Source organism: Canis aureus, chromosome 2, assembly GCF_053574225.1.
Source record: "Canis aureus isolate CA01 chromosome 2, VMU_Caureus_v.1.0, whole genome shotgun sequence".
NCBI classification, from domain to species: Eukaryota; Metazoa; Chordata; class Mammalia; order Carnivora; family Canidae; genus Canis; species Canis aureus.
Genome location: NC_135612.1, coordinates 15,126,795 through 15,148,480, shown reverse-complemented (window position 1 = coordinate 15,148,480; position 21,686 = coordinate 15,126,795). Strand labels below are relative to the sequence as shown.

The window sequence follows — 21,686 nt, the reverse complement described above, 5'->3', positions numbered from 1 at the left end:
GTACATTTGAGAAGAAGGGATATTTCACCGGTTTTGGATGGAGTGTTCTGAATGTATCTGTTAGATCCATCTGAGCCAATGTGTCATTCAGTGACATTCAGTGACACTATTTCCTTGCTGATTTTCTGTCTCATCTATCCAGTGCTCTAAGTGAGATGTTAAAGTCCCCTATGATTACTGTATTACTCTGAATTTCTTGCTTTATGTCTGTTTAATAGTTGCTTAATGTATTTGGGGGCTCCCATATTGGGTGCATAAATACTTCTAATTGTTAAATATTTTTCTTGGATTATCTCCTTTATGATTATATCTTTTGTCTCTTGTTATATAGTCTTTGTTTTAAAGTCTGTTTTGTCTAAGTTTTACTACCCCAGCTTTCTTTTCACTTCTTTTGTATGATAAATGTTTTTCCATCTCTTCACTTATTTTTTTTTTTTAATTTTTTTTTATTTATAATAGTCACATAGAGAGAGAGAGAGAGAGAGAGAGAGAGAGAGAGGCAGAGACACAGGCAGAGGGAGAAGCAGGTTCCATGCACCGGGAGCCCGATGTGGGATTCGATCCCGGATCTCCAGGATCGCGCCCTGGGCCAAAGGCAGGCGCCAAACCGCTGCGCCACCCAGGGATCCCTCCATCTCTTCACTTAGATGCTCAGTTTTAAATATCTCTGTCCTTAATGCTTAATATAATATCTGGAATGTAATAAATGCTTAATAAATGTTTGGATGAATTCATTGATGCAACAGGGGGTAGAATTAAAAGTAGACTTTAATACGCAGATTTCATTTCAAAAAAACATGGTTTCACTGGGAGTCAGGTGTTAAGGGAAGTGGTGGGCATATAGATGAGATGGATAATATTAGTCTACTATTAAACATATATCATACATATATATATAATTTTTTTTTCATACATATATTTTTAAGATTTTTTCTATTTGGGAGACAGAGTCTGTTCAAGCAGGGAGAAGGGGTAGAGGGAGAAGGAAAAGCAGACTCTCAGCTGAGCAGGGAGCCCCACATGGGGCCAGTCTCAGTACCCTGAGGTCATGACCCGAACCGAAGGCAGTTGCTTAACCAACTGAGCTACCCAGGTGCACTGTTACAATATATATTTAAAAAGAAAAAATGAAAGATAATATGGTATCCATCTCTGGCAGTTTTCGGATAGACTAACTATATAGATGTAGAGAATCTTCTAGGAGAGATTTGAGTATTAAATATTGTTAAATAGGGATCCCTGGGTGGCGCAGCGGTTTGGCGCCTGCCTTTGGCCCAGGGCGCGATCCTGGAGTCCCGGGATCAAATCCCATGTCGGGCTCCCGGTGCATGGAACCTGCTTCTCCCTCTGCCTGTGTCTCTGCCTCTCTCTCTCTCTCTCTCTCTCTATGTGACTATCATAAATAAAAAAAATAAAATAAATTTTAAAAAAATAATAAATAAATAAATATTGTTAAATATAATAGTTATTAAGAACCTTCCTCACCAAACAATGTGGTATTCAAAAAGAAGGTGGGAAAGGTGGAGACAGAGGTAGAAAGTTGCAAGTACATGGTTTATATAATTGATAATAAAGTTGGAAGATTACTATAGTAAGTATTGTTACCTAGAATTTCTTTTTTAGTCCGATTTCTGAGTAATTGTATGTTTTATTTATTTATTTATTTATTTTTTAAGGTTTTATTTATTCATGAGAGACACTGAGAGAGAGAGAGGCAGAGACACAGGCAGAGGGAGAAACAGGCTCCATGCAGGAAGCCTGATGTGGGACTCAATCCCGGGTCTCCAGGATCACACCCTGGGCTGAAGGTGGCGCTAAACCATGAGCCACCTGGGCTGCCCTGTATGTTCTCTATAAAACACACACACACACACACACACACACACACACACACACAATTTTGCTCTCCAGCCCAGTAGCCAGTAGCCACATGTAGCCACATTTAAATTTAAGATTAAAAAATTAAAAATTCAAATCCTCAGTTGCAGAGTCCACATTTCACATGTTCAGTAGAACATATCCATTATCACCAAAAGTTCTTTTGGAGGACTGCTATAGTAGATAGAAAGAAAATAAATATTTTTAAACTATTAGAAAACAGCCCTAATTGGGGGGGCCTGGGTGGCTCATTCAGTTAAGCATCCAACTCTTGATTTAGGCTCAGGTCAAGGTCTCTGTCATGAGATAAAGCCCCACATCGGGCTCTGTGCTGGGTGTGGATGGAGCCTGTTTGGAATTCTCTCTCCCTTTCCCTCTGTCCCCACCCCACAGTGCTTGCTCTCCCCCCTCCCCTCTCTCTCACACACACACATACACACACACACACAGCCCTAAATGACTTTCATTTTACTGAATAATAACAAAAACTCTTGCATAAGACGAGGACTGTAAAAAGTATTTATAAAATGAGAGTGTAGGTGGTCATCTGAATTGAAAGCATTTAATGTAATACATAATTTTTTGTTCTTTGTCAGTAAAATAATGAAGAGAGTACCATTAGGTTATTAATCTTTACAATCAGTGAAGAATAGAGAAATTAGATCTGTATTACTAAAAACTAAATGTCCTGAGATATTTGACATGTGTTACTTTTTAAAGGAAGAGAACATATTGATAAAATTTTGTTGATTAACTTTATATTTTGTTGAAGGAAATTTCATTCGGATTCTATACAAAAAAAGAATTACTTTGTCCACAGAGTATTCATTGAATTGCTTGTATGTCACAAATTACTGGCTGTATGTTTTTCAGGTCTTGTCTTTACAATGAAAGTTTTTGCCATCAAATTTCAAAAAATATTATTGGTACGAAGGTGCTCTACCTGACCCTGCTCAAATTCTTCTTTAATTTGGTGGAAAGTGAAGTGCGACATCTGAGCCAAAAGTAAGTTTAATCACAAAGAAAAATTTTTTTATGTTTATATTGTTTTATATACCATTTTTCTAATTCATGTACATACTTTTAAAGAGTCACTTTGTTTTCTAGTTTAGATTGTTTTTAAAACACAGTTGCATGCATAGTTCTTCAGTAGCAGTAATGGTTTTTTTGGTTTTTAGCAGTAAAGTTTTTTATGTTCTTTCTCTTTAGTTCACATATTTGTTTTTCACTAACTTAGACATTTAGATAAGTAGGATTTTGTTCTATTTTTCAGGGCTTATGTTTTTTCTTAATTCTTAAGTAATTGAATCCTTAAGTAAAAGTTCCATCAGGTTTGTTGTTTTTTTCTACTAGGTTTTTAAACATTGAATCTGTAATATCCATGATAAGTTTTGTGTATGCTCTAAAACATAGTTAGATTACTGTTCGTATTTGTTGGTCATTATATTGAATTGTGGCCATTGTTTATATTTTCTTTTTTTAACTGTAAGTTATAATCTTTATATATGATGCCTTTTCTATATCTAGAAACCACTGGATCTTTTTGTATTATGGCAAGAGATATTATGCCTAACAACAATAGTGACCAAGTTGGCATTAAAGATATACTTTGATTCATATTTTCATTAGGTTGTATGACTGGTCAGATTCTCAGAGTCTGAAAATAACAGGAAAGGCAATTCTTCTTGAAATCTTTTGGTCAGGAAATGAGGCCTCTGGGCTTTTGACCAAACCAGTAAATATGCTTTTGGAGTGGACTATATATTCTCACAAGGAAAAATGCAAGTCTAATGATGTAAGTAGAATTGATTTGTAAATGAATAATGGCCTGTTCTGCCTCTTTTGTCTTTATTCTTTGAACAATTTGAATAAAACTAAAATCTAACCAAATGTATCATTGTTTTCTATTTAGTTTATTTAGTTTTATTGTAAAAGACGCTTAGAGGCTGGTTTCTTCATCATCACACATTTCAGTGTAGTAGCTGGGGACAGTTATTTGATCATTAGTGCTAAGAAGTCTGTATTCACTTATTCTAGATTTTTTTTTTTAATTTTGTGTGTTTCAATTCTTAAGGAACCTATTTTAAAAGGTTTTTAAAATTGATTTTATGCAGGATTTTTTGTGTACAAAGTTCTTGTTTTTAAAAATACCTTATGGAAGTACAAGGCTATAAAATGCATGTATTTTTATATCGCTTACTAGGCCTTGGGCTATAACATTTATACTCCTTTTCCTCTAGGCTCCAAAAACCATGCTTCTGTATCTCAACTCTTTCTTTGGGGTCAGCAGATGTCCATAGGGCAAAGTCCACTAGTTTTGAGTGCCTGTTTGGCTTTTTACCTTCTTCCCAGATCTTGATTTAGCGATTCTTTATAACTTTCCAGAAGTTGTGTTTTACATAACAAGTTATCTTTGGGAAGATGTTTTACATATCTTATTCAACATTTTCAGTTTTCTTCTATAAGGTCATTGATTTGAATTACTTAGGCCTCCATTACCAGAAACAGAAGTCCTTAATAGTTTTTAAAAATTCTGTTAGAGGGGTGTCTGAGTCTTATAAAAAGAAATTTCTTTTGAGGGCCCTATGTTTTTTTAATTGGGCATTAAAAAAGGAGAATTATTTCTGTGTATAGCTACTCTTTGTGATCAAGTAGTTGAATTAGTGGCAGGAACCAAGTGAGTAGCCATTTTCTCATACATGTGTCTTGTTGAAAAAGAAATAAGGTTATACACATAGAATTCGAAAATATTCATCATAAATAGAACTATCTATACTTCCTTGCCAGTTGAGTTTAATACTTGTGTAATACTTCTAAGATAAAACTGATAACATTCTCATTAATTAACATGTCTTTGTATATACTTTTTAAAAAATATTTTATTTATTCATGAGAGACAGAGAGAGGCAGGCAGAGACATAGGCAGAGGAAGAAGCAGGCTTCATGCAGGGAGCCCGACATGGGACTTGATCCTAGGTCTCCAGGATCATGCCCTGGGCCGAAGGCAGGCGCTCAACTGCTGAGCCACCCAGGCGTCCCTGTATATACTTTATAGACCATAGAATCATTGAGGATAGAAAATATGTTCTCATTATGGAGCATTTGTTTTTTATCCATTTGATTTTATAAATTAAATTGCTTATTTGTAGCTGAAAACATTCACAAAACTGGTATCTTCACCGTTGTACTAAATCACCAAAGGACTATCAAAAATAAGAATTTACTCAGGAGATACTGATGTTTATAAAAACAGATTTATCCATGTTTAACTCGAAGACTTTTGTTCAAATTTATAAATAAACATATTTGGTGAATCAGTCTGCAATAAATTATAGCTTCAGTCGAAATATTAGAACCAGCTTTAAACTTAGCAAATCATGTTTTATTTAACATTTGAATTGTGTAAATTCATAAAAATTGTTTTGTGTGTGTTACCTTATCTGCTAGAATTATTCTTGTACCTAATTAAATCTTTTTGGCAGTTTCCAATTTCAAGAATTCCATGCATGTTCACAGACATCATTTTCTGTACTGTAAAGCATTTGTTTCTTGATTTGCTGAGTTGAAGCATTCAATTTAAGTCATTAGCTAAACAGAAGTCCTCAGTTTATGCTAATATTGTTTTGTCATAATGTCAATCAGCAAGCATTGCAGAGTGACACAAAGGCAGTGAATTTCATTGTCATTAATCTGAGAGAGCTTTGGGCTTTCCTTGGCAAAGAGCAGAGGTGAGCTGTGTCAAGGTTATGAAGGAGGTACAAATTTTGCAAAGCGTGGTGGTTAGTCCTACTTTTCTTTGCGATGTCCTTAAGTGCTATTTAATGATAACCCTACAATTGTAGGTAGAAATGGAAGCTACTTTGTATTTAAAGACAGGGAAATTGAGGCTAAAGAGTGTAACTAACTTGTTCAAGATATCACAGCCTGTTAGGGTAAAGCGCTGTGTAGAGGCCATCTCAACTGCGGTTTACTTTTTCTTGTTTCAAATGCCAGTGTTTTAAACTGCTAGAGCACATTATGTGTATTATGTTTGCATCTTTCTGACATTGCATAAAGCCCTAACCTGAGAGTCAGAAGGCCAAGATGGTAGTTTGTTCTTGATTATATACTAGTCAATTTTTTGGAAGATCACCACATTTATTAAATGGAGGTTATTTGTATTGGCAGATAATAGAGAACTCTATGAACAAAATGTCTGATAATAGACTTTAACACAGTAGGAAGGTGTTCTTACGTAAATATGTGTCATGTGCAACTCATGTCTTTCATTTCTTTGTTAATTCTCAAGGTTTTCTGTTCTTTCCACTTGAGCAAACTTCTCAGTATTCCAGAAAGCTTTCCTCTCTTTATGGTTTTTCTGCCATATTCTCACTAATCTAATTCTAAATTGTATATCTCCACTATGCTAGAAATAGTAGCATTATTTATACACTGTTAAAGTTGCAGTAAGTACAATCCATAGCGCGATGTCTTGGCCCTATGGTTATAGTGAGTGTCATAGAGAAGAATATATTATAAAAGGATCTAAGAACCTGATTTGAAAGTATTTTTTTTTTTAAGATTTTATTTATTAATTTGACAGCACAAGCAGGGCCAGTGGCAGAGGGAGAGGGAGAAACAGGCTCTCTGCTGAGCAGGGAGCCCGATGTGAGTCTTGATCCCAGGACCCTGGGATCATGACCTGAGCTCATGGCAGATTTTTAACTAACTGTGTCACCAAGGTGCCCTTGAAAAGTGTCTTTTTATATAACAGTTTACTTTTCTGAATATGTGGTAGTATGGATATTTAGCTAATGTCACACAGATAAGAATAATTTTGACAGTTCCTTTTCATGTTAAAGAAACTATAGTCCCTCCTTGCAAATACTGCAAGGACCACCTATCCTGTTTAATAGCAGTAATAAGGTAAATTGAGTAATAGGCAATATTGATACTAATTTGTAGTATCAGGTATGTATACATATATTTGTGTGTAAGGAAAGAGAAAGGTACCAACTGGTTGTTTTGTAGTTTGGTTTTGCTTTTTTAGTTGATGAGTGTTGGACTTTGGTTTATATGAGGCTTAGCTCTATGGGCTAAGCTCCTTTTTCCCTATCCAGAGTCTTAGGACCACGGATCTGAAGTGATCCTGATTTACTCTACTCTTGGAATGGGGAATATTTCAAGAAATCAAAATTTACCAGCCTCTTGCTTCCTTCCTGGGTAGGATCGTTGCTGATATTCAGATATACATGTTGTTGCAAAGAGCATTCTGTGACATGGATCTTGATAGGATTTATTTTTAGTTTAAATGTAGATTTTCACTCTCCTGTTTTAATTCTCTTGATGAATTTTGAGCCATGAGAAATAAAACTTGGTCGAGTGACTATCTCCATGTTGGCTTTACAAAGTAAGAACTTGGCTCCCTGCAAACCGCTTTGATAACTGGCTAAGACTCCATGCATAAGGGAGTGAGTTCTGGTCAGTTTATGGCTTAGACCCTATCAGGGTACTAGGGGGAGGAGTTGGTATCTTCCCAGCCAGCTGATAGAGCCAGTCCTGGCTGCTGGTGCTTCCCAAGTCATACAGCTGCATCTGTAAGACTTAAGCCCAGCTATTTAATCAAGGTGGGAGAGAGGGTGGTGCTGATGCCCATTTATGAATCCTGACCTGGAAGATTCAGGCTGTGGTCAAGGTTCTGTATCTTGGCTCCTGGTGATATTAGAGGAAAGGCAGTGCTTCCCTAAGCATGCAGCTTAAAATCTCCTCAGCCCCATTCTTCATAGTCCCTCTTTCAAAATCTAGTATCCAGCCTGGCTTAATGCAGTGAATTCCACACAGTGTGATAGAGCAGCGGGGAACTTGCACACCTACCTAAGCATCTTGCCTCTGGGTTTTTCCTTGGTAAAAACTTTCAGCAAGCCTAATCCATGGGCTGCTTAACCATTTACCCTTGTTTGGACAGCAAGCCAGGACTAGAACTTAAGTTTTGAAATCACTTAACTAGGGCATCCCTGGGTGGCTCAGTGGTTTGGCACCTACCTTTGGCCCAGGTCGTGATCTTGGAATCCTGGGATCAAGTCCCACGTCGGGCTCCCTGCATGGAGCCTGCTTCTGCCTCTCCCTGTGTCTCTGTCTCTCTGTCTCTGTCTCTCTCTCTCTCTGTCTAAAAATCACTTAACTAATAACTTCTTATAATGAATCCATGATGCCCTTATGAAATATTGTATAACATAAGAACCTTGTCTGCTGAGGGCAGGAGAAATAAATCCAGTAGTCACTAATGGGTAGAGATTTCTCTGTCCCTAATCCTACATTAGGCATAATATAGTTGCAGACTTAGCACTCAGAATCTATTCGGATGCAATATTTATTAAAATCTTTTCACGTGTTTTCTAACTAACTGTTAATTTGATGATTTTTTTTTCACACAGAACAAATAACCAAAAATAAAGGAATTTCAACTACTTTTAATGTCTTTGTGAAAAAGTGTTAATATTTAAATCAAAGGTGTCTAAAAATTATTTTTGTACCTCTTCACCTTCATAGTTTATGGATTAGAAAGATATTTTTCCATATTAGGGTCAGGCACACTTACTGTAATTAAAAATTTGTAAAAAATAAATAAATAAATAAATAAATAAATAAATAAATAAATAAATAATTTGTATGCTTGCTATATTTTTATAGGAATTTAATAATGCTTATTATAGAGTGATGATAGAGAACAGTATTCATTCTTTAAAATACATCCTTATACATTTCTAAGGTAATGACATTTGATACAATTTAATTGGAATTTGATCCAATCTGTTTCTTCATTTATAACAGAAAGGACAATCATATTTGTGAAAGTTTTTATTCATTGTGTTTTTTAAGTCTTTTTCTGGAATATGCCATTCGGATAAACATAGTCAATTTTATATATATATATATAAATTTATTAATCTATTTTATATATATATATAAACACCAGGAGTGGCTAAGTATCTTTTTTTATAATCCTATATTCCTGTTAACAGAAATCCACAGACACCAACAGACGCCAGATACTTCCTCATTGTTCTGTTGGAATTACTACCATACTAAAGCACTTGACACTATTGAATGTTATTTAGAAGTTTATTATAAGCTATCTGTATATAAGTCCTGGAGATTTTGTTTTATAAACTGTTTATGTCTTGTGTCTATAAGGATATAGATATGGATAGGAGGAGGAAGGAGAAGAAAAGGAAAGAGAAGCAGAGAATGAAGAGAGCTTGCCAGGGTTTCAGGAATACTTTTTAGTATGAACATACCCTGTGTTTTTAAATAGCTAAGTTTTGCCTCAACAAGTATTAAAAATAAACACTGATAAAGAAATACATATTTTAATATGTTTTACTAATATTTTTCCCATTGTAATATTAGGTCTTCAAACATGAATTAGCTTATTTACTGACTGGAATTCTTGGAGCAGCAATAGATTATTGGATCTTCCTTGGTCTTAAAAAGGGTAAAAATGTGATGCGACATATGTCTGATGACTTGGGAAGTTATGTTTCCCTTTCGTGTGATGGTAAGTGTATCTGTATTATGTTTCTCTTAGACCTATTGTGTGATTTTCCTTTAGGCAGTCTGTAATATTTAACATATATCCGCATGAAACGTTTGAAAAAAAAAATCCATATACACTCAAGTGTGTAGGTATATATATACACACAGACACACGTACAAGTTGATATATGAATGAACATGCACACACATAACAGACAGTATAAAGAAGGTAAAAAGTACTCCTAATGGATGCAAACAGATAAACACTTAACTTTTTCATCTTTTTCTTTTAGTAATTTCTAAGTATTTTTACATAGTCGAACTCATGTCTTTTGTATTCTTGTTTTCCTCTGTTACATGAGTCTTCACCCCCCCATACACATCATTTATTATTCAAAATATTATTTTGATGATTTCATAAAATTGAATGTTAAAGTATAGAAAATTGTACCTGGAAATAAATTATTGTATATATACATATAATATTATTGTTTTCCTTAATCATATAATTAAAAATTTTAAGTAAACTACCCTATGCAAGTAAACATTTGTCTGTTTTGGTTTTTTTTCCATTAACTAGACAAATTTAAATCATTTTAATTTTATTCTCTTTTCATTGAAGAAATAGGGTTTTTTTATGTATGGTGTTTTGGAATTTTACATAGTAACTATTTTTAGTCCCTTTAATACTTCTAATGGTTCAAGTTAAGTAGAAAGCATTATCTTATTATATGTGCTATATGAACAGTTCTCAGGTCTCTTCCTGCATAAATACTTAAAATGAAATTCATTGACTCAGAATACTATGTTATAAAGCCACTTGCATTACTTTGGGTTATATTGCTACTTAAAACACTTGCCCTGTGTACCTGTTGCTGTATAATTTTTCTTATAAAAAGCTGCTACTGATTCTTTCCCACTGAGTCTGGTGATCTAGCAAATGAACATGAATGAAGCAAAAAGAAATAACTTACATAAAATTTTCTCACTCTTTCTTTTTCCCCCATCATCTATTCTGATTTTAAATTTTTCTCTAAAATAAGTGGGATGAGGAATATCACTTAAGCGATGTGATAACAGAACTCATTTTCACATGCTCACCTTATATAAAAGGTTCTACTGAACTCTTGGTTTCCAGAGTGAAGGAGGCTTCCAAAAGAACTGAGGTACATTCCTGAACTTTAAAGTCAGTGTAGAGAACTTTGAATCTTTTTCTCTTTCTCTTTTGTACCCTAACTTCCTAAAGTGAACATATTGTTTAAAACAAGTGAGTTTTTTGTGGCCCTCCAATAAAAAAAGTTCATTTTTATATTCTTTAAAAATTTTAGACTGCCAAATACTCCTTTTTGTTACACATGTGTTTCAGTGCATTAGGTTTTATGTAAAAGAAAAAGTTCTTGAATATACTGTCAATCACTTTAATACTTTAAAGAGAGATTCTAGAATAGGAATCCAGGATTAAAACTGGGTTCAGGATTTATTCGATGATGCCCTCGGCAAAGAGATCTCTTTTTATACTACTGAAGTTAGAAGATTTTTATCTAAAGCATTTTAACTTTTTTTTTTTTTCTCATTGAGCTGAGGGGTGATTACTGTTCCTTTTGTGGAGTAGCTGTCCTTTGTTGGATGACTCTTTAACATTTCTTAGCTCAAATTCAATTTTCCTTTAGAATCTTTCATTATTTCTTTCACACCATTCATACTAGGTAGTTCTTTTGTTGTTTTAGAAAAAGCAAATTTCTTGTCATCATTTGCTAGCATCAGAATTAAACATTCAGCTGAAAGGATTCCCCTGTTTTTATCCCATAATGAAACTTCCTTGAGTTAGGGGACCCAAGACAGGATTAGCAGTGGCTTTAGAGACTTTAATGACTTTAGAGTAGGTATAGTTTTATGTGTTGTTTCTGGTATGTGTTGGTTCCCTTTGGGAAATACAATTTATCTTATTGTTTAGCCAAACGTAGCAAATAAGAGCCTGTACTAATAGGGTTTCACTATATATAAAACATCAGCTTCAATGGTTGCTTCTCTTGTATTCTGAATTTCCCATTATTAAAGAAAGGTACTGTTATCCACCGTTATTTCTACCTTTCACATGACAAGTTTAAACCCGGCAAGTTTTAGCCTGTGACTGACTTAAGCTAAATCTAGACCTGATGTTACCATTACAATCCTTATGATGTACCTTGTTTCTCCAGATACGTTTGATAACTATTATTTAAAACTCTGGTTGAGATTTAAACGATATCCATGTTTGAAATTATTTTTTACCCTTCTCAAAGCCCACATAATTGGTTCCTTAGATCTCTTAATTTTATTACAGATAGACAGTTTTTAAAATTTAACTTAACTAAAAGACAACCTACAGAATGGGAGAAGATACTTGCAAATGACATATAAGATAAAGGGTTAGTATCCAAGATCTATAAAGAACTTATTAAACTCAACACCCAAAAAACAAACAATCCAATCATGAAATGGGCAAAAGACATGAACAGAAATTTCACCAAAGAAGACATACACATGACCAACAAGCAAATGAGAAAATATTCTTCATCACTTGCCATCAGGGAAATACAAATCAAAACCACAATGAGATACCACCTCTCACCAGAAGAAAGGGTGAAAATTAACAAGATAGGAAAAAGCAAATGTTGGAGAGAATGTGGAGAAGAGGGAACCCTTTTGCACTATTGGTGGGAATGCAAACTGGTACAGCCACTCTGGAAAACAGTGTGGAGGTTCCTCAAGAAGTTAAAAATAGAGCTACCCTGGGATCGCTGGGTGGCTCAGTGGTTTAGCGCCTGCCTTTAGCCCAGGGCATGATCCTGTAGTCCCAGGATCGAGTCCTGCATCAGGCTCCCTGTATGGAGGCTGCTACTCCCTCTGCATGTGTCTCTGCCTTTCTCTCTCTCTGTGTCTCATGAATATACAAATAAAATCTTAAAAAGAAAAAAAAATAGAGCTACCCTATGACCAAGCAATTGAACTACTGGGTATTTGCCCCAAAGATACTGATGTAGTAAAACTCCAAGACATCTGTGCCCCAGTGTTTATAGCAGCAGTGTCCACAACAACCAAACTGGAGGGAGCCACGATGTCCTGCAACAGATGAATGGATAAAGAAGATGTAGTCTATATACACAATGGAATATTACTCAACCATTACAAAGGACAATTACCCACCATTTGCTTTGACATGGATAGAACTGGGGGGTATTATGCTGAGTGAAGTGAGTCAGTCGGAGAAGGACAGTCACCTTATGATTTCACTCATATGTGGAATGTAAAAAATAGTGAAAAGGATTATAAGGGAAAGGAGGGGAAATGAGTGGGAAAAATTAGAGAGGGTGACAAAACATGAGAGACTCCTAACCCTGGGTAATGAACAAAGGGTAGTGGAAGGGGGAGGTGGACAAGGGTTTGGAGTAACTGGGTGATGGGCACTTGAGGAGGGCACTTGATGGGATGAGTACTGGGTGTTACACTATATGTTGGCAAATTGAACTTCAATTTAAAAAAATAAAAATTTATTTCTAAAATGGTTCGAGTTCCTATCTTCATAGTTTTTTGTTAGTGTGTCTTGATTTTTTTTTTTACCTTTGTCAAGAAACAAATCAGGTGAAGTTTATATTTAAGGGATCAGTAGCTTTTCTACAGCTATTCAGGATTAAAGTGTTTATTGTGGACTTTGTAGAATAATACTTTTATTTGTCAAATGGACAAGGTGTTCTAATATTGTCCTTTTTGTCAGTATGTTGATACTTTGGTGAAGAACCATTTCTTTTTCTCTGTAGATAACCTCCCCCCCCCCCATTCCATCTCTCCCCTTTTTTTCCTTTTTTTTTTTTCAGTTTTGTTTTTTTTTTTTTTAGATTTATTATTTATTTAAGAGAGACAGCGAGAAGAAGGGGAGAGGCAGAAAGAGAGGGAGAGTCTCAAACAGATTCTGCCCCTAGGTGGGTGGCCCAACATGGGGCTCAATCCTACAACCTTGAGATGAGGACCTGAGCTGAAACCAAGAGTTGGTCACTTAACCCACTGAGCCATCCAGGCACCCTTCTTTGCACTATTCTTTAGCTCACTTACTATCTTTTGCTTTTCCTAAGTCACTAGTAAAGATGTTGTAGTTTGGCTGTTATATGACATCCAGTTGAAGGTCCATCTTTCTCGTTTATGGCCAACAGTACATTTTTGTTTTTTCTTAGTGCAAAAATACAAAATTCATATTGTGATACTACTCAGATCTATTAATTTTAGTTTAGTAAAACTGTGTTAGTTTTTGTTTTGTAGAAAATTAAAGCAGAAGATATTTCAGTAGGTAAGTAAAATCCTTTCTCCTTTCTGTCAGATCTCCTGTCCATCAACCAACAGAGATGTCATCCTCTTATTTCGGAACACTTTGAACAGAAAGTTTTCTTATCTCTCTTCCTATATTTTAAGATCAAGCAATCTAAAAGGGTTTGAGGTATTTTTTTTTTTTTATGCCTAATTGAAATTCCTGGTAAATTGGCTTGAACTAGGGGTTGGCAAATTTTTGTGTGTTTGTGGTACCACATAGTAAGTATTGTTGGCTCTACAGGCTCACAGTCTGTCCCAGCAACTCAGCTCTGCATTTGTAGGAAGAGCAGCCATACACAATACATAAATGGACATGGCTGTGTTCCAGTGAAACTTTATTTATAAAGATAGACAGCAAGACAATGTTTCCTAATTTCTAACTTAAATTTCTCCTGTTTTTAGTGGGAAGAAAACATCTCATCACAATCTATTGTTTTTTTGATATCTTCAGAGAACCTTAATAAAACTTCCTTTGCCCTTCTCAGGCTACATCTTTATTTTTTCCTGATAGTTTTTCCAAACCTTTATTCACTTTTGTTTTTAAATCTTTAATCCCTCTGCATGCTTTAGACCTCTTCCATCAATATATTTTTATAATTTTACTAAGTATCTCATCAAAATTTTTCCATTCTCTTCATATATTCATCAGTTTTTTATTGCCACTCTACCATGCATTGATCTAAATGCCATGTATAGTGGAGGGTGGAAACAAAACATGGTCCTTAATTTTTTGGAGCTTTTGGTGAAAGAAACAGACTACAATTAGATTAATACAAATACATCATTTTAAAATGCTAAGTGCTTCAAATAAGAAAAACTAGCTGTTGAGAGAAGTGAACTTACTCCTCACATCAGATATTCATGGAAAGCAGTACCTAAAGGATAAGTAGGGGTTTCACGGAATCGGAATTGTCTCCCATTAGAAAATAAATACAACATTTATACTAAAACCGAGATAGGAAGAAGTGAAGCCTGTTTGAAAATTTTTTAAAAGATTTTATTTATTTATTTATGACACACAGGCAGAGGCACAGGCAGAGGGAGAAGCATGATAGCTGGCTGCTGACAAGATGCAAGAAGAGTGAATAAAGGCAAAGAAAGTAGAGATCAAAGCCATGTTGAAGAGTCTGCAGCCATTTTATTTAATAAGGGAGTGGCATGATGTGATAACTTTTTGAAAAAGATGATCTAGGCTTAGTGCTCTAGAGTTACTGCTATCTACCAGTCATTTATTCACACTCCTTTATCTTTCAAATACTGTTTGTTCTCTGTTAAGTCTGTGAGGGACACAAAAATGATCTTGCCCTTAAAAGTCTTACGGTCCAGTGGCTTAGTTTCTTGTGTTCTGTTGTTAATGTCTTTATTTATTATTCCCTTTAAATGTGTTACTAATCATGTGAAGATCTGTTCTAGTTAGTGTTTTCTATCTTTTTCAAAGCTATCAAGTGCACTTTCTGGATGAATAAAATTTGGATCATCTTTGAACTGTACAGTGCAGGTTATTTCTGCTTTGTTTTTGCCTCTGCTTAGAAGTGATACGTTAAGAGATCAATTGGTTGTAGTAAATCCTGTGATGATAAGCTTTTTTTAAAAATCTGTAACTAGAGATTTGATATTCTAAAGAATTCTTTCAGAATAGAAAAATGATTTGCAAACCATGTTATCAGATGAGGGGTTAATATTCAAAATATATAAGGAACTAACAAAACTTTTAATGGCAGACAAGCAATCTATTAAAATTTGGGCAGAAGAACTAAAGAGACATTTTTCCAGAAAAGACCTCAAAATGGCCAACGGATGTGTGAAAAGATGCTCAGTATCACTAATCAAGAGATGCAAATCAAAACAAGATTGAGATAACACCTTACACCAGTCAGAATGGATATCATCAAGAAGACAAGTGCTGCCAAGAACGTGTTAAAAAAAGAAAAAAAAAAGGAAACCTTTATATACTGTTAGTGGGAGTGTAGAGTAGTCCAAATATCATGGACAATAATATGGAGGTTCTTCAAATTAAAACTGACCTACTACACAATTCAGCAGCAACGTCTTTGGGTTTATACCCAAAGGAAATGAAAACAGGATTTCGATGAGGTTACGCATGCCCATGTTTGTCATAGCGTGATTCACAACAGCCAAGATAGGGAAGAACACAAATGCCCATGATTAGATGAATGGATGAAAAAGATGTGGTGTACATATACCATGGAGTATTATTTAGCCATGATAAAGGATACCCTGCCATTCAAAGCAACATGGCTGGACCTTGAGTGCATTACATTAAGCGAGAAGTCACACAGAGAAAGACAAGTACTATATGGTATTACTTGTGGAATCTTAAAAAATCAAATCTGTAAAAACCATAAAACCCAGTAAAATTGATGTGATCTAACATTGGGGTCCTGGACCAAACAGTCAAGAAAGAATTCTTGAGACCTCTTTGGTGCAAAAAAAGGTAGTTTTATTAAAGCACAGGGACAGTACCTGTGGGCAGAAGAAGCTGCCCTGGGATTGTGAGAAGTAACTGATCATATACTTTTAAGTTGGGGGGGGGCGAGGTGTAAGTCTCTAAGGAATTTGGAAGCAAGGTTGGTAGGATATTGAGGGGCTAGCTGGTTTTAAGTAGAGGTGATTTACTACAGTATAGTAAAACCTTAGGAGACCCATCAGATGTTTATCTGTGGGCCATATGTTTAGAGGATCATTGTTACAGTACTATAATGATGCTATATAGTATTACTTCAGTGGTAATCACGTTACAATATATAAATGTATCAAAGTGACAGGCTGTACACCTTAAATTTATAAAATATAATGTTGATTAAAATCTTATGATCATTCTTCAGTTTACTGCTTGCACAGTTTCAATAATACTTACAGTCTATAGGTTGTGAGTAGTCAGTTGTAACAAAAGGTTGTAAATAACTCCTGTTTTCTAGTTGTTATAAATTGCATCGCAGTTGAGGCCATTTTGGAAAGGATTTTAATTCATCAACCTCCTGTATGTATGGGGCTAGGTGGATCTACTTAACAGCTTTGTGTAGCCATTTGCCTATATAGCAAAATGTGCCTCAGGGCAAGAACTTCAGGTCTTTTAGCAAGGCAGAGTTACTAGCTTAGCCTGGGCACTTTTTATATTTTGGGCTGAATAATTCTTTGTTGTTGGGGACTATCTCCGTGAACTGTGAATTGTAGGGCGTTTAGTAGTATCTGTGGCTTTTGACCACTGGATGCCAATAATGCCTCCCACCGTAGTTGTGACAACCAAATATTGCCAAATGTTCCCTGGGGGAAAATTCTCTACCCACTTAGTCATTCTTTATCACTCCCCATTCCCCCTTTACCACCCTCCCCTAACTGAACAAATCAGTTAAGAACTGCAGGAATACCATCGCTTAGCTTTTTGGTAAGACATCTGAGCAAGAAAGGACTTTAATTGGTTGCCTGGAATCTTTTCACCCTAAAGAAATTCAGCCCCTGAGTACAGAGGTCAAGTTTTATACTTTATATTAATACTTAGTTTATCATTCTGTTCAATTTTTAAAATGCATTTAACATGTTATGTTTGTTTTGCTAATTTTGCTGATTTTTTCTAGTTATTTTTCCAGTGTTAGTAGTGAAGGGAAACATAATGTGCCACTCCAAAATGTGCCACTCCAAAATGTGCCACCTTAGATTATGAGTGCATGTGGATTGAATCCGTGTGGATTATTTTGAGCTAAAGACAGTTGAGAACCAACAGGCTTTAGGGAAGAGCTTTTTACCTTAACTTCCTATAGAATTTAAGTAACTTCTTCCTGGACCAGGCCTTCTATACAAAGAGTATAGGCTAGGAGTAGTAAACCGGGGCTAGCTTGGCAGTGCCTATTTGTTGAGATTTCTCTATGTGTCTCATTGTTTTTGCATAGCATGACAAACATTTGTTTACCAAACATTTGCTTTTCCCATCTTCCTGTGACATGGCTTCTTTCTCTTTGAATCTCCACTCACTACTCCTCAGTTTCCTTAGCTCAGGATACCATAAAAGCCTCAGTTGAGCCTCAACCGCTTCAGTGTCTTTGAACCTTTTCTGTCTGTGTTGAGGCTCCTGTATGCAAGGAATTTAACTTGTTTTTCTCCTGTTAATCTTTCTCATGTCAATTTAATTAATAGACCAGCCAACAGAATCTAGAAGGGTTAACGGAAAATTTTTCCTCCCCTACAGTTGATCACAGAGAGTAATTTTACTGCTCTCTCTGTGGCTCCTCTGTCTGAGAGATCCTGGGACCATTGACAGAAAGCCAGCAGAAGATCATTCTTACCATGTCAGTGTCCCAGATCTCTGCCTACAGGGTCCAGTGGAAGCAAGAATGTTGGAGTTCTCTTTTTCTTTTTCTAAATTTATATTAGCAGGAGAAAATATTTGTGAAACTAGCTCTTCGCATATAGTGACTCTGTTAATGGTCTGTTATGAGTAGCCTTGGTTTTTATTGATCATTTTCCTCCCAGAGATGGTCACTTTTTCTTTGTCTCTCTGTTGTGTTGCTGTAAGTTGGAAAACCATAGGGTATAACACAGGCATAAGCCCTCTAAATCTGCTGTTTTGAGCCGCTGGCTTCACAGACTGGTGAGTTCATGGTTCTCATCAAATAGGTGTCTGTTTTAGACAAACTTTGTTGTGGGTTAACATGCACATAAGGTAAAAGGCTTTTGGAAGCCAAACCTGCAGATTTGGTGGGGATGGGTCAAGCATTTAAAGACTATTAGACTACAATTAGACTATTAGGCTACTGCTCACTACCTAATTCAGTGACTCCTATGTTAGGATAAGTTGGTCCTAGAACAGGTTGGATTGACACTAAGTCATGCACCAATCTCAAGACAATTTCTATGCAATGAGATACTTTGTAAAAATAAAACAAAACCTCGCAATCCCCAACTGAGCCGCACATCCCTATTAAGTAATCTCTGGCTCTGAAAGACCCAAGGCTCAGTTAGTGTACATATAAGAAAAACTAGATGAAGTTTTCCTTTTGTCTTATTCTGTGTCTTGAGAGCTTGGCTTTGTGACCAGTGAAAATATTCTCCCATCGTTTCTGCCAGCTGGTAGGTGCGCATACCAGCATGCATCTTGGTGGCCATTTGAATAGACTGGGGTTCTGAGACATGAGGTCATAAGCAGCACTCTCTTTGTCTGACTGTGCAAGCTGTGAGGGGAGTTTGTCATGAGAGGTCCAGTCCATAAGGGGCTTTAGTCATCTCAACCTTTGTTGTTTTGTTACTGCTAGAAAAGTCCCATTCCAGTAGTGTCTGCCCATTGTGACAGATTAGCGTGTCTGTGACCAGAGACACTATTTTCACTATACCATTTTTACTGTAACAACCTTTGTAGACTCTCTGAGTGATCTTGGATCACAGCGGCTGCATCTTCTGTACCCACTTGTAACAGGGATGTCTCTTGTGTCCATGGTGAAGATGGATTCTAAGTATAGAAAGTTTCCTTTGGGTCTTTCCACAAAAAGACTTACTGGTTTGAGTATAAGATCCCTCTTGTCAATGGCAGGACAATAGATCGTACAGTGCACATCCCATGTAAATAGTGCACATCCCATATAAATTTCCCATCTTAAATTTCAGCCCCATTTCCTCAGCAAATTCCCTTAACTCCCCAAATTCCTGGGCTCCCCCAAAATTCCTTAAACACCCAGCTACCTGAATTAACTTTCCTTTTCCTAAAAATCTTTTCCTAAAAGATTGACCTAGAGCTTTCCAGCCTGATCTGTAAGCCTAGAGTGTTTTGGTTACTAGTGTAACCTTGCTGAAGGCAAGGAAGTAAATTTAAATAGAAGTGCCTGTGATGGGCAGTGGGATTCCCTTGGCTATTTCTTAAAGTTCCTCCTCCTTCACAGGGCTCTGTAATCAGGCCCTGCCAGCTTCTAGCCTTCCTATACAGTGTCCCTTGAAGATATGTACTGGACCCCTACTGCAAAGAATTCGTGACCCATGAACACCAGCAAATCTTTTACGTGATAAAGCCCTCTTATGTCTACTTTCAGAAGACTTACTAATTTAGAGAACAGAAACATGAGTGGCCATTTACAACCCCACTACAGAGGACCTTGATTAGCTGCAAAAGGGTGTTCTCTCCTTCCATAGTTGTACTGTAGTTAACTGACAAGCCAGGTGGATCTTTGATGAAAAATATACCTCTCTGAGGAGACAGATGACCAGAGTATCTCTTAGACCCTCCTACAAAAGATCAGCAGATGGCCTGAAGGCTGATGTTCAGGGTCTCATAGAAGCAATAATAGAGACTTTTTCTCCTAAGATGAATTGGTGGAAGGTTGAATTGTGCAATCAGAAAGAAGCCCTTTACGTTTTAAAACGCGTTACAGAAACTTTACAGATGTGTATTGCGCTAAACCCTGAATTTGTAGATCTAGAAATCTTTAGGTTTCTATCTTAGTTGGAAATCTTTTCCATCATGTAAGTCCTTATCTTACAGGTCTTTGCCAAACCAGAAATGAAGCCCTAGAAACAATTACCATCCCCAGATCTTCTATATAAATCTTAAAATGCTTGTAGGTATTATAAGAGATTGGGACATTGAAAATAGAAAAGGAAAGAAAAATTTAAATAGCAACCACCCTACATCTCTGCTAATAGGCAAATATGCCCCAAAAGCTCCATCTTTGGAGAAAACTTGGATACTCGCTTCTCTGATGTAAATTTTCTACACCCATATACTCTAAGACCCAAGAGCCATTCTTTGAAATGCAAACTTTTGGGAGAAGTTTTTTGTTTTTTTGTGTTTTTGTTTTTATCAGAAGTAGTCCACAAAGGAACTGTTTGGAAATAAAGCTAATAAAAAAATCTTAAATGTAATTTCCATAAATACTGAAGAGCTTTAGCCATCTGAGCAGGTGAACTTATTCCACTTGTCAAAACAAAATTTGGATCTAACTGCTCTTTTATAAACTAGTGAGTTTTACATTATACCCATCTCCTGGCTAAAATTTTAAAACATAAACTGTTAAGGGTGTTTGCAGGTGTGTGTGTGTGTGTGTATGTGGTAGATGTATAACATTATTCTATCTCCAGATAGTATTGCTAAAATTTTAAAAAGAAGTCTACTTAATTGGCTTAAAGCAAACAGTCCATATAAATGGACTTTGTCTAATGTCTTATGACGGTTTTCATAGGTAATCTAAATATAATTGTTGAGATTAAGTGCATTAGGTAGATGTAAGTAGGATAGAGTTTTTAGGTGAATTTTTTTCTACATAATTATATTTTATGGCATATGTACTTAAATAGCTTTCCAAATCTCTTTGCTAACTTCTTAAACCCTACAGAGTTTTTCTCAATCAAGTTAAATGGTGGAAATTCATTAAATACCTAGATCATTTCTAAATTGATGAAATACATTACTGTATAAAGGTTTATCTACTTCTGGTTTCCTTTTACAGAGGAACTAAAGATACTTGGTGTGTTGGTAAACTTGTCTTTTGTCACTTTTGCAAGTTTAGTATGAGGAACAATATGCTTTTGGAGATTGTAGAATATATTCAAAATTTACTGGTAATAGCACAATTGTCTAGTTTCTAATTTTCACTGGAAATTAAATTTTCTAAGGGTTAAGGATTTTAATTAATGTATGTAATTAAGACTACTGGAAATAATAGGAAAAATAACTCCACATGCAAGGAAAATAAATTGAGTTTTTGGCTAAGAAAAGGTATGAGGTATGGAGATGTGTTTTTGATAAGGGAGAAATAAATAATTTAGTCTTGATTGTTTCATAATGTGAAAGAGAATTTTACCTTGTGTGGTCAAGTTGGCTAGAATTAAATGAGTTTATTATATTTTTTTAAAGAATAACCTTTGATACCAGTAATGTACTCATGTTTAAGTAAAACAAAATATTTTTTCATCTGCTAAAGTTTTCTTAGAAGATCTGTTTGCTTTTGATA

General features: G+C 35.7%; 1 protein-coding gene across 3 annotated transcripts in view; it reads left to right on the top strand.

Annotated features, from left to right (window-relative positions):
- Positions 1-21,686, top strand: part of SLF1 (SMC5/6 complex localization factor 1) — an 84,467-nt gene that overhangs the window by 49,482 nt on the left and 13,299 nt on the right. For all 3 annotated transcript variants that reach the window (XM_077864521.1, XM_077864522.1, XM_077864523.1), the window contains 3 exons: positions 2,752-2,883; positions 3,508-3,673; positions 9,268-9,415. In XM_077864521.1, the coding sequence (XP_077720647.1) occupies positions 2,752-2,883; positions 3,508-3,673; positions 9,268-9,415 (446 nt within the window). The remainder of the gene's footprint in view (positions 1-2,751; positions 2,884-3,507; positions 3,674-9,267; positions 9,416-21,686) is intronic.